Raw genomic sequence first — 12,810 nt, forward strand, 5'->3', positions numbered from 1 at the left:
GGATAATGGAGTTTACGTATGTGGGACTTTACATCATGTGAAGGATCTGATCTTTCCATGGATAGAGTTGGAAAACACTGTTAATCCAATTTGTTTTAAACAGTCATTCAACGAATATTTATCGAGTACTCACTATGTACCAGGCACTGAGAACACAACACTACGTAAGACAGTCTCTGTCTGCAAGGAAATTCTGGACTAAAAGGGGAAGAGGTAACTAAACAGGCTATTCACATACCACGTAATGAGTGCTGTCATAGGGAAACAGGAGTGCTGGAGAGCACAGACAGGGCATTCGAGCTGAGCTTTGGGATGAAAGAAAGCTTCCTGCATGAAGGGTCATCTCTGCTCAAGTGAAACCTGCAAGTCAGTAGGACTTAGCCAGGTGGGAAGGGAGAAAAGCACTTCCTTGCCTAGGAAATAAATACCATGTGCAGGGGCTCAGAGGTATTTAGGGAACAGGACTTACCAGGTTGGAGATGAAGGGTTAGCAGGAGTGAGGCTGGCAAGGTGGCTGCCATCCCCAGGAAGAGCCTCATTTTCCATGATAAGATATGTAGACATGCCCAAGGGTGGCAGAGAAGACTTGAAGGAACACCATGGTCAGGTTGAGATGTGGCACCCACCTCTGATACAGGGTAGGAAGAGCCTGGGCAGAGCTGATTGGGAGACGCTGGTGCCATTCAGACAAGAGAGGGAGGTTGACCCAGGCGTGCGGGCCTCTCTGGTCTCCTCCCTTCATCTTTTTTCTCCATTTCTATTCCCAGCAACAAGCCAATCTGATCCCAGGGTTGAACCTCAGCGCACTTGGCATCTTTTCAACAGGACTGTCCGTGCTATCTCCACCAGCAGGGCCCCGCGGAGCTCCCCCCGCTGCCCCCTACCACCCCTTCGCTGTAAGTAGCTCAGCTTGTGGAGGTTTGCTTATGCGCTGGGCACCTCCAGGCAGCAGCATGACTCTGCTATGTGGAATCAGAACGGAAGCTTTCATTTAAAGGCCATGCTCTAGTATAGATGAATCCAATGTAGGTTGAACTCAACATTTCTTAGGACTTCTTCCTAATGGGCAACTAACTTAATATTAAACCATCCTCTAAACACATGTTCTTAAATATAGTATGTCACAACTAGCAAAGAAAGAAACTCACAGCAAATTCATGAACTAGAAGCTAATTTATTATAAAAAAAGGACTTGTTAGCTCAAATAAGAACATTTCATGAGTGTTGGTCATTTGTTAAAATATATAGGGTACCTGGATGATTCTTAGAGAGAGAGAGATATATATCTACATACATACACGTGCAGTTTCTACCTATGTTTACAAGTCAAATGTATTGTTTTATTAATAGGCAATTTTTAAAAGAAAATATTACATACATTGTTTATATCTAAACACTTAGCACAATGCCTGGTATTTAGTAAGTTCTCAATAAGTATTTGTTCACAACAGAAGAAATGTGAATTTTATGAGTGTTTTACTTACTGCTTTCATTCACAAGCATTATTCAAGATTAATGCATTATCAAATTGGGGCTCAGGATGCTTGACAGCTTTTTTTGATTCCTAATTTTTCTCTACACAGACTGCTTATTTTTAAAGCAAACTTTCTTTCCCCCAATGTTTATGCTGTTTAAATGGGAAGAATTGGGTGGGTGAACATTGCCTCAGCCATTCCGTTCTTTTGAGAAGTGCTTTCTGGGGTAGGCTTTCCATTGTGTGAATTCCCAGTAGTTTTTTGGGTTATCAGTAGAGAGACAGGATGAATCCCCTGTGCCATCCTGCCAACAAAATGCGGACACACACTGACACCCACATCCTCAGTCACATATATACACACATTCTGCATTCCTGCTTATATATGACTGTTCTGAGTCTTTTTTTTTTTTTTTTTTTTTTTTTTTTTTTTGAGGTGGAGTCTTGCTCTGCCGCTAGGCTGGAATGCAATGGCGCGATCTTGGCTCACTGCAGCCTCTGCCCCTGGGTTCAGGTGATTCTTGTGCCTCAGCCTCCCAAGTAGCTGGGATTACAGGCACGTACCACCACACCCACCTAATTCAAGTAGAGAAGGGGTTTCACCATGTTGGCCAGGATGGTCTCGATCTCCTGACCTTGTGATCTGCCTGCCTCGGCCTCCCAAAGTGCTGGGATTACAGGCGTGAGCCACTGCACCTGGCACCCTGAGTCTTTTCCAAATCTCTCCATACCACCTCTTTAGTTAAATCCATTTCCCCTTAAACTGAAGGAGGGGACTGACACTGAGCGTTGTGTGTTGAGCAGCCTAAAGATGCAGTATGAGGGATTGTGGCAGCTGTCAGTCACATGGCTGTGCCAAGCAGTAAGAATAGCTTGAGAGTTTCACATCCCCATATTTTTGCTGTCAGATCTGAGAATGGCCCAGTGAGTTACAATTAAGTGGCATTGAGGCACGTATCATTTCTTGGGAGAGAGGCTGTACATACAGCCCCACAGAAGATAACCTCAAACGTTAGGCTACCCTCTGAGTATAGGTAATTTAAGTGGGGAGAGAAAAAGGGCATAATAAATTAGACCAATTCTAAAATTGGTAATCTAGGCCAGGCATGATGGCTCACACCTGTAATCCCAGCACTTTGGGAGGCTGAGGTAGGCAGATCACCTGAGGTCACGAGTTCAAGACCAACCTAGCTGGCATGGTGAAACGTCTTTACTAAAACTACAAAAATTAGCCAGGTGTGGTGGTGCATGTCTGTAATCCCAGCTACTTGGGAGGCTGAGGCAAGGAGAATCACTTGAACCCGGGAGGTGGAGGTTGCGGTGAGCTGAGATCATGCCACTGCACTGCAGCCTGGGCGATAGTGTGAGACTCCATCTCAAAAATAAATAAATAGATACATAAATAAATAAATAAAATTAAATTGGTAATCTCAAATGTAGGAGTCAGCATGCTACAACCTGAGGACCAAATCTAGCTCACCATTTATTTTCATCAATAAAGGTTTTTAGGGGACACAGCCACGGTCGTTTTTTTTTTTTTTGTTTTTGTTTTTTTGTTTTTTTTTTTTTTTTTTTTTTTTTTTTTTTGAGACGGAGTCTCGCTCTGTCGCCCAGGCTGGAGTGCAGTGGCCGGATCTCAGCTCACTGCAAGCTCCGCCTCCCGGGTTTACGCCATTCTCCTGCCTCAGCCTCCCAAGTAGCTGGGACTACAGGCACCCGCCAACTCGCCCGGCTAGTTTTTTTGTATTTTTTAGTAGAGACAGGGTTTCGCCGTGTTAGCCAGGATGGTCTCGATCTCCTGACCTCGCGATCCACCCGTCTCGGCCTCCCAAAGTGCTGGGATTACAGGCTTGAGCCACCGCGCCCGGCCCACGGTCGTTTATATACATATTATCTATTCCTGCTTTCCCCCTGTAGTGGCAGAGCTGAGTAGATGCATATAGATCACATGAGCCACAAAGCCTAAAGTATTTATGATTTGCTTCTTTACAGAAAAAGTTTGCTGACCCCTGAACTAAATTTAACAAGGAGATAATTTTTCTTTTGATAGCAGAATATTTTCTAAACTTGAAAATAGGTTTTGCCAGTTGGAAAGCTTCCTTTGCATCTCAGATTTTTACTAAAATAGTAGAATAACCATTTTGCTAAAATATGTGGTTCCTGTTATTTATAAAATAGGTTTTAAATTAAAAATTGTTAAACTAAAAACAAAACAAAACAAAAACAACCAGGTAATTCGGATCTTGATCCCATGGGTCAGTATTAGAGTAGATTCTAATCCAGTTGCCCTGACTGTCTGAGACATGATGGCTTCTGCAGACAACTCCTTCATGCAGCTGCAGAAGTGCAGGTCCATGTCAACAGTGAGAGACGGCCCTCACTGCCCACCTGTGCAGGACCTAGGCTATTCCTGGAGCAATACCTGGGAAGTCCACACTGCAGGCTTGTAGGCTTCCCTGGTGGGCCCAGGACTCCTGAGAACAGCAGCATAGACACTTTAAATACCGACAGTATTGTTTTCCTGTCACATAGGCATTCAGATTTCAAGGAACCAAGATATTTCTTGGTTGCTTTTATATATCACAAAGCTCTAATACTTTTGCTTTTAGCATTCAAAGGGCAGGGAGTCTGTGTCCCTCCTTATAACTGGCTCATCCACACCTAGGTTGGTCTCCGAACTCTGGAATTTTTAATACGTATGTGTGTATATGAAACTTTACCACTTTTTTTTTTTTTTTTTTTTTTTTTTTTACTGTTTTTCTGGTTATAAAAGTAATATGTGGATAGTATTTAAGAAGCAGGGAGTATGTACTTTTGAATTTCCCCCCCAAAAAAAACACATTTCTCTGATCCTAAAAAAAAAAATAAAGCAGCAAATAATACAGAAATGCAGAAAGTGCAAGTTTTTCTTAACCTAGATATAAGTAGTGTTTCTGTGTAGGTATGTGCATGTGTGTGTGTGTGTGTGTGTGTGTGTGTGTGTGTGTATTTATTACATGATTTATAGTTTTTCCCCCAAATTTTCACTCTGGAATAGAAATCCTTGTGTGTATACATCTTGATTCATTTATCCAATTATTTCCTCAGAATAATTTCCTGGAAATAGAATCAAAGAATGTGTACATTTTCTATGCTGATACATAGTGTATAATTTTGATACAAAAAAGGTATATTACTTTTCATTCCCATCAGGAGTGTGTGTAACAGAGCAGGACTTTTTCTTCCATACCAGCACTCCCAATTATTCCTCACAGTCTGATATTTTAAAATATGCGGTTTTTAAAATTTTTATTATATGACTGAAAAATTTTGTATTGGCCATTTTCTTTCTCTCTGATAAGTTGCTTTCTGTGTTTTTGGCCCCTCAGTCTATTGAGAAGTAATATAACTTAGGTTCTAGAGCAGACTGTGTGCATTTGAATTTCTACGCTGTCACTTGCTGTTTTTAACTTTGAGCAAGTGACTTAAGCTCTTCAGATCTGGGAGAAATAATAGTACCTACATTAGGGGATGGTTATGAGGGTAATTAAGTAAGTTAAAACCTATGTACAGTAACTGCTATGTAAATCATAGCTGCTATTATCATCTTTTTATTTCATCTTTTTCTTAATGATTTGTCATAGCTAATTACATATTAAGGCTGCTAACCACTTGTCATGTTGTAAATATTTTCTTTTTTTTTTTTTTTTTTTTGAGACGGAGTCTCGCTCTGTCGCCCGGGCTGGAGTGCAGTGGCCGGATCTCAGCTCACTGCACGCTCCACCTCCCGGGTTTACGCCATTCTCCTGCCTCAGCCTCCCAAGTAGCTGGGAGTACAGACGCCCGCCACCTCGCCCGGCTAGCTTTTTGTATTTTTTTTAGTAGAGACGGGGTTTCACCGTGTTAGCCAGGATGGTCTCGATCTCCTGACCTCGTGATCTGCCCGTCTCTGCCTCCCAAAGTGCTGGGATTACAGGCTTGAGCCACCGCGCCCGGCCAATATTTTCAACAAATATTCTCTTTGCTTTATTTGTGATGTCTTATGTCATAAATAATTATATGTATATATTATATATATGTTCATTTATAGTGAACAGTAGTTCATAGTTCAACTTAAAATGCCAACTTTGTCATACACAGAATTCCCACTTAACTATATATGTAGTTCACTATATATATATATCTCTCAAATGAGTGAACTTTTGTTTGACGTTAAATGTAAACATTTCCCTTTAGCCTTTCTTCTTTCATCCAAATTTCACCCAATACCCCTTCCCTAGAAGTGTAATAGTTGTGTTTACACATTAAAAAAAGTTTTCTCGGCATATATACAAACATATTATAAAAAATACAAATGAAATTATGCTGTACACAGGGAATTACAACTTTTGTTTTTACATATTATGGGCATCTTTCCATAGCTAGACCTAGTTTTATTTAATGGCTGCATAATATTCCATTAAATGAGTTTATCATCATTTTTGTAACCAGCACACTAGTTTTACACATTTGGGTTGATTCCAAGTTATTCGGATTACAGATAATGTCAAAATGAATATCTTTACAGGCATATCTTGAAGATACTGTGGATTCATTTCCAGGCCTCCATAGTAAAGTGAATAACATGATAAAACAAGTTACACTTTTTTTTGTTTGTTTGTTTCCCAGTGCATATAAAAGTTGTGTTTACATTATACTGTAGTCTGTTAAGTGTGTAATAGCATTATATCTGAGAAGACAATATCCATGCCTTAATTTAAAAGTATTGCTTAAAAATGCAGACACAGAAACACAAAGTGAGCATGTACCATTGGAGAAATGATACCAATAGACTTGTGTGACATAGGGTTGCCACTAGCCTTCCAGTTTGTAGAAAACACAGTTATCTGCAAGGTGCAGTAAAGCCAAACACAATACAATGAGGTGTGCCTCTACATAAATCTTTGCACAAGTGTGTGAGTATATCTGAAAGTAAATTCTCTAAGACTGGAATTATTATTTCAAAGCGCATATGTATTTTAAATATTCACAGATTTCTCTCCACCAGAATTCATGCAGAAAACCTAAAAATTAAGGTAGTTAAATAATTGATATTTTTCTTTTGAGTTTCTGACCTTTGACGTCATGCTAAGGAAAACAGCCTTCTCCCATCCAAGCTGCAAAAATAAAATATTCTCCCGTATTTTCTTTTTCGTTGTGTAAGAGACTGTGCTATGTTGCCCAGGCTGGAGTGCTGTAACTGTTCACATGCACAATTATAGCACCCTACAGCCTCGAATTCCTGGGCTCAAACAATCCTCCCGCCTTAGCCTCCTCAATAGCTGGGACTACAAGCACTTGCCACCACACCTGGCCCATGTTTTCTTACACTAGTTTTTAGTTGTTGGCTTTGGAGGATTGTGTATGTCTGCAATTCATAGGGAATTTATCTTGACTTATACTGAGATACAGATCTGACTTATTTTTTAAGTTTTTAACTTGATTTTGTACATTTATATTTTCCTATGAAAATATAAATTTTTTCCACTTAATTTTTCTTTTTATGTGTATTGATGTAAAGTGATACAAAACAGACTGTTGTCTTTTAAATATCCAAACTTTTGGTTATATATATATAACTATATATATATTTAGTTAGTTAGTTATTGAGATGGAGTCTTGCTGTGTCACCCAGCCGAGAGTGCAGTGGCACAATCTCGGCTCACTGTAACCTCTGCCTCCGAGTTTAAGCAATTCTCCTGCCTCAGCCTCCCAGCTGGGATTACAGGCACCCACCACCATGCTAGGCTCATTTTTGTATTTTTAGTAGAGGTGGAGTTTCACCATGTTGCCCAGGCTGGCCTCGAACTCCTGACCTCAGGTGATCCACCTGCCTCGGCCTCCCAAAATACTGGGATTACAGGCATGAGCCACCACGCCCGGCCTAAGCTTGCTTTCTTAATAAATACACAACCATATAGTCCAGTTATTTAGAATTAACTAAACTTTTACTGGTTTCATTGCTCACTGCAGACAGCTTCTTGTGTTCCACACCCTATCAATTTTTTGAGTTATTTATTTGAATTTTTTGTTGTTAAATGTCTGGAGTATTTTCTCAAACAAGTTTTAACAGAAATAGCACGAGTATAATTCCTAAACCTTTTCTGTATCTGAAAATGCCCTTCTTTTTCCTTCACATGTGAATGAATTCTGGGTAGAAATTCTTGGGTTGTAGTTCCTCTATCTGTCTGTCTATGTATGTATGTACGTATGTGTGTATCTATCTATCTATCTATCTATCTATCTATCTATCTATCTATCTATCTAATCTGTATCTATCATCTGTCTAGAGACGGAGTCTCTCTCTGTCACCCAGGCTAAAGTATGGTGGTGCAATCTTGGCTCACTGCAACCTCCACCTCCCAGGTTCAAGTGATTCTCATGCCTCAGCCTTCCAAGTAGCTGGGACTACAGGCATGTGCCCCCACACCTGGCTAATTCTTCTATTTTTGGCAGAGATGGGATTTTGCCATTTTAGCCAGGCTGATCTTGAATTCCTGACCTCAAGTGATCTGCCTGCCTTGGCCTCCCAAAGTGCAGGGATTACAGGCGTGAGCCACCATGCCCAGCCCATAGTTCCTTTAGAACTCTAAAAATGTTACTTCTAGCACTATTTCTTTTGTAGATCTCCTCCTCCTCCTCCTCCTCCTCCTTTCCTTCCCTCCTTCCTTCCTTCCTTCCTTCCTTCCTTCCTTCCTTCCTTCCTTCCTTCCTTCCTTCCTTCCTTCCTTCCTTCCTTCCTCCTCCTTCTTTTCTTCTTCTTCTTCCTTCTTCTTTTTTTTTTTTAAAGAAACAGGGTCCTGCTCTGTCTGTCATCTAGTAGGTTGGAATGCAGTGGTGTGATCCCAGCTCACTGCAGTCTCGAACTTCTGGGCTCAAGCGATGCTCCTGCGTCAGCTTCTTGAGTAGCTGGGACTACAGGTGCACAACACCACGCCTGTCCTTTTTTTTCCCCCTGGTGTCTATAAGTTTTTTTGCCTTTTGTAATAATTTGCCTTTACCCTTGGAATTCAGGAATCTGAATCTGAATGCTTTGATCTAAAGATCTGTGTTTTTCTTTGGCTCAGGAGAATGTTTTCCTTTCATAATTAATTTTAGTGTTGCTTCTCTGCCATCCACTTTATTTTCTCCTTCTGGAGTTCTCCCAGAAGAGGAGAGTTAGAGCAAACCTCACTCTACTCTTTGTGTCTGTCCACTTCCCACTCTTCGTCTTGGTTTTGTGTGGTTTAACAGCCCCGTGCATTGATGGGCTTTTCCGCAGTGTCTTCCCTACTATTTACATGCCCTCTACTGAGTTTTTACTTAACCATGTTTTTCATATCCAGGGTCACTCTGGTTCGCTGTTCATTTCTCATAGCAGTCTATATACAAATTATTGAAGCACTGTCCTCTTGACTCTCACTAGGAGATCAAATCACAATTTTGTAAAAAGCTCTCCCTTCTCCCTCCGTTGACTCACTGGGGTCATTCGCTTGTCTTGTGCAGCTGGGCCCCTCTCCTTCATGCTGCTGATTCTTTATATATGTCTAATGGATTTTAATTGTCCATTTATATATTTAAATGCACTCAACAGCATAATTACAATCCTAAGGGGAGTTTTTTCTTAGCATGCTCCCCAGACCCCACCTGAACCAGTGAGGTTAGAATGTCCCAGGGGAGCTCAGCAGTGAGTGCCGTGGTTTAGATCTTGGGTTGCAGAGGCAGACACAGAGATCTGTGTTAGCATCTTGGCTCTACCTCTTGCTGGCTCACCGTTTCCTAGCTCCCTCCAGCTTCTAAGGTTGTCCCATGAGAACACACAGAGCAGGACAGGTAGCTCCATGTAAGGAGACACTTTGACAAGCTGGCATAGAGCAGTGCACCATCTGCATCTTAGAAAGCTATGTCCACAACACTGAACCCTCTGGCCAAGTCGTCACCCCTTCCTAAGGCCCATGTCCCTGGTGCCCAGAGGGAGCACCTGCCAGCTTTGCAGTCTGGTATCACTCTGTTATCACACTAAAACTATTTAAATATTTGAACATAATTCATATATATACCTTAAAATGCTAGCAAACTGAATTCAGCAGTACATTAGAAAGACCATTCATCATGACCAAGTGGGATTTATCCCTGGGATGCAAGGATGGTTTGACATATACAAATCAATCAATATAATACATCATATCAACAGCAAAATTAGTAGAAGAAAAGAAGTAATAAAGATCAGGGTGGAAATAAGTGAAATTGGAATGAAAAATACAATACAAAAGATCAATGAAACATAATTCCTATGCCTGGTCCTTGCCCTCTGCACTCCCCTTTCCCACCCTCCACTCTTCCCACCCCGATTTCTTCATGCTTCAGAATATCACCTAAATTGTGTATCAGATGGTCACACGTTGCAGCTTGAACCCTGCAGTTCTCCCAGGAAAAGGAGGCTCTGCTGTTTACAACTCCCTTTTCTAATTTTCACAAGTGTGTTTGATATATACTCCTGTACCTACCCCCCAAGAAGAGTCAAACTCAGAGAAAAGGTAGACACTAGTATTCCTGAAGTTGACAGTTTGAAACAAGCCTATGGATAATAATTACCCACCTCCCTCTGCCTCTCAGTTAGTGGGTGGGGGGCGAGGGGGTGAGGACGCACCTGGCAGGAGTGCCTTCACCACCACACTTCCTTTCCCCCTCCCCAAAATGCTTTTGAAACACTCAAAAATAAAGTAGCTCCTCCCTCATAAAATAGGTGAGACTCTTGAACTGGGACAGTGAGTCTAACGGCCACATCAGGGTCAGGGTTCCCTACCAACCTCCTTATCCCTCGGGGCCTTGAACCAGATGGCAGATGACTACAGCCTGCTTTCCTATTAAAATGGTTATTTGAGTCATTGCCAAGTTACTTTTTCTGACCATTATAAATAAGCAAGATTTGAAAGCCCCCTTCCATTTGAGGCTGTAGACATCACCTAATAGAAAGTATGGGAATGGGGCCGGATATGGTGACTCACTCCTGTAATCCCAGCACTTTGGGAGGCTGAGGCAGATGGATCATTTGAAGTCAGGAGTTCAAGATCAGCCTGACCAACATGGTGAAACCCTATCTCTACTAAAAATGCAAAACAATTAGCCAGCTGCAGTGGCTCACACCTGTAATCCCAGCACTTTGGGAGGCCGTGGTGGGAGGATCGCCTGAGGTCAGGAGTTCGAGACCAGCCTGGCCAACATGGTGAAATCCTGTCTCTACTAAAAATACAAAAATTAGCTGGCTGTGGTGGTGGGTACCTGTAATGCCAGCTACTCAGGAGGCTGAGGCAGGAGAATCGCTTGAACCCAGGAGGCAGAGTTTGCAGTGGGCCAAGATCATACCACTGCACTCCAGCCTGAGCAACAGAGCTAGTCAGTCTTTAAAAAAAAAAAAAAAAAAAAGTATGGGAAGGGAATGGGCATTAGAAAGTACGCTCTGATGAGACTTTTTTTTTTTTTTTTTTTGAGATGGAGTCTCACTCTGTCACCCAGGCTGGAGTGCAGTGGCATGATCTTGGCTCACTGAAACCTCTTGTCTTCTGGGTTCAAGCGATTCTCCCGCCTCAGCCTTCTGAATAGCTGGAATTACAGGTGCCCACCACCATGCCTGGCTAATTTTTGTATTTTTACTAGAGATGGGGTTTCGCCATGTTGGCCAGGCTGGTCTTGAACTGCCAACCTCAATAATCCACCCGCCTCAGCCTCCTGAAGTGCTAGGATTACAAGCTTGAGCTATCATGCCCGGCCTCAGATGCCTTTTGAATGAATGAATGAACAAACCCTCACAACAATACTATAAGAACTAGATATTATTTGAGTCTGTTTGTGGATAAGGCTCAGAAAGGTTAAATAATTTTATCCAACTTGCAGAGGTAGTGATTCAGAGACTCAGATCTTCTGACTCCAAAAATGAACTTCTATACACAGGGGCTAATGGCAGAGCCTTCGCTACAAACAAGCTCCTAATTGCAGAGTTCAAGATTTTTTCCCTGTGACAATTTTCCAGCTGTGACTCATGAATAAAAGAGAATTTGTCCTTTTTATCCTTTGACAGCTAATTTTAAAGATCTCTTTCTTACCCTGAGTTCCTAGGAAGTCTAAATTTGATAGTATTTATGTGAGAAGTATTTGAACCCCAAATAGGAGCTACACTGTGGCTTGTCTATTCCCGGCCTCACATGAGTTTTGTAAGGAAATGGTAAGTCATAGTTCAAAGGAATTATTTCTGCGGTGAGACCTGAAGGAACGATTCTTCGGGCAGGAGGAGGGCTGAAGTGCCCTTTTCCCAGAGTAGAGTTTTGTGAGAGGAGTTGCATGAATTCTTCCCCAACTCTTCATGACCCAGGACACGGACCTGCAGAGAAAGCTCTGGAGCTGATATTCCTTCCAGGGGGTCCTTAAGAAAGAAGCAGAGCCAAGAGAAACTGCTTCACCCACCTTCCTGCAAAACTTGAGGCTGCCAAGAGACTGCTGAGCTCATAGCGCCCTCTTGTGGGCGTGAGGGACTGCTGCAGCCCCTTTCCAAGTCAAAGCAAGGCTCGCACCACAGCCATGTTCAATAGAGCTCTATCGCCGGCTGCGTGGCTGGTAACCTACAGCTCCTCAAATTGTTCACATCTCTGCCTTCTCGCTCCAAGCTCAAAAAGGGCAACGGTTTCATTTTGTCCCTGTTGGGTCATAAGGCAACGTTCTAACCTTAAGGAGATTCGGGGGATGGAAGGCATGGCCGTCACTGTGAGATTTGCTCAGGGATCCTCAAATGAAAGCTGGGCCACCAGACTCCAAGCCTTGGCCACGTCTGACCACGGTTGGAATCGTCTTCGTGGGGGACTATCTTGCAGGGTGGGCCTGCGGGAATTGGTTCCATGGTGCCCAGAGCTGTTCACCTCCTTTCCTGGAGCAGTGATGTCAGTGTTGACCCAGCCTTATGTAAAGCGCAGCTAACGATTCTGCTGACTCAGGTCAGCGTTCTGCCTGTAAGAATATATCAGACCAGGCGCGGTGGCTCACTCCTGTAACCTCAGCACTTTGGGAGGCCGAGGCAGGTGGATCACTTGCGGTCAGGAGTTGAAGACCAGCCTGACCAACATGGTGAAACCCTGTCTCTACTAAAAATACAAAATTATCTGAGCTTGGTGGCACATGCCTGTAATCTCAGCTACTTGGGAGGATGAGGCAAGAGAATCGCTTGAACCTGGGAGGTGAAGGATGCAGTGAGCTGAGATCACGCCACTGCACTCCAGCCTAGTCTACAAGAGTGAAATGCTATCTCAAAAAAAAAAAAAAAATAATCAGACATAGTTTCCTCTCATAGG

General features: G+C 42.5%; 1 protein-coding gene across 5 annotated transcripts in view; it reads left to right on the forward strand.

Moving 5' to 3' along the window:
- Nucleotides 1-12,810, forward strand: part of IGF2BP2 (insulin like growth factor 2 mRNA binding protein 2) — a 194,811-nt gene that overhangs the window by 159,112 nt on the left and 22,889 nt on the right. For 4 of the 5 annotated variants that reach the window (XM_030931009.1, XM_030931012.1, XM_030931003.1 and 1 more), the window contains one exon: nucleotides 768-896. The exons of the other annotated variant lie outside the window; for it this stretch is intronic. In XM_030931009.1, the coding sequence (XP_030786869.1) occupies nucleotides 768-896 (129 nt within the window). The remainder of the gene's footprint in view (nucleotides 1-767; nucleotides 897-12,810) is intronic. 5 annotated transcript variants of the gene reach the window in all.

This window comes from Rhinopithecus roxellana, chromosome 1, assembly GCF_007565055.1.
Source record: "Rhinopithecus roxellana isolate Shanxi Qingling chromosome 1, ASM756505v1, whole genome shotgun sequence".
Taxonomy (NCBI): domain Eukaryota; kingdom Metazoa; phylum Chordata; class Mammalia; order Primates; family Cercopithecidae; genus Rhinopithecus; species Rhinopithecus roxellana.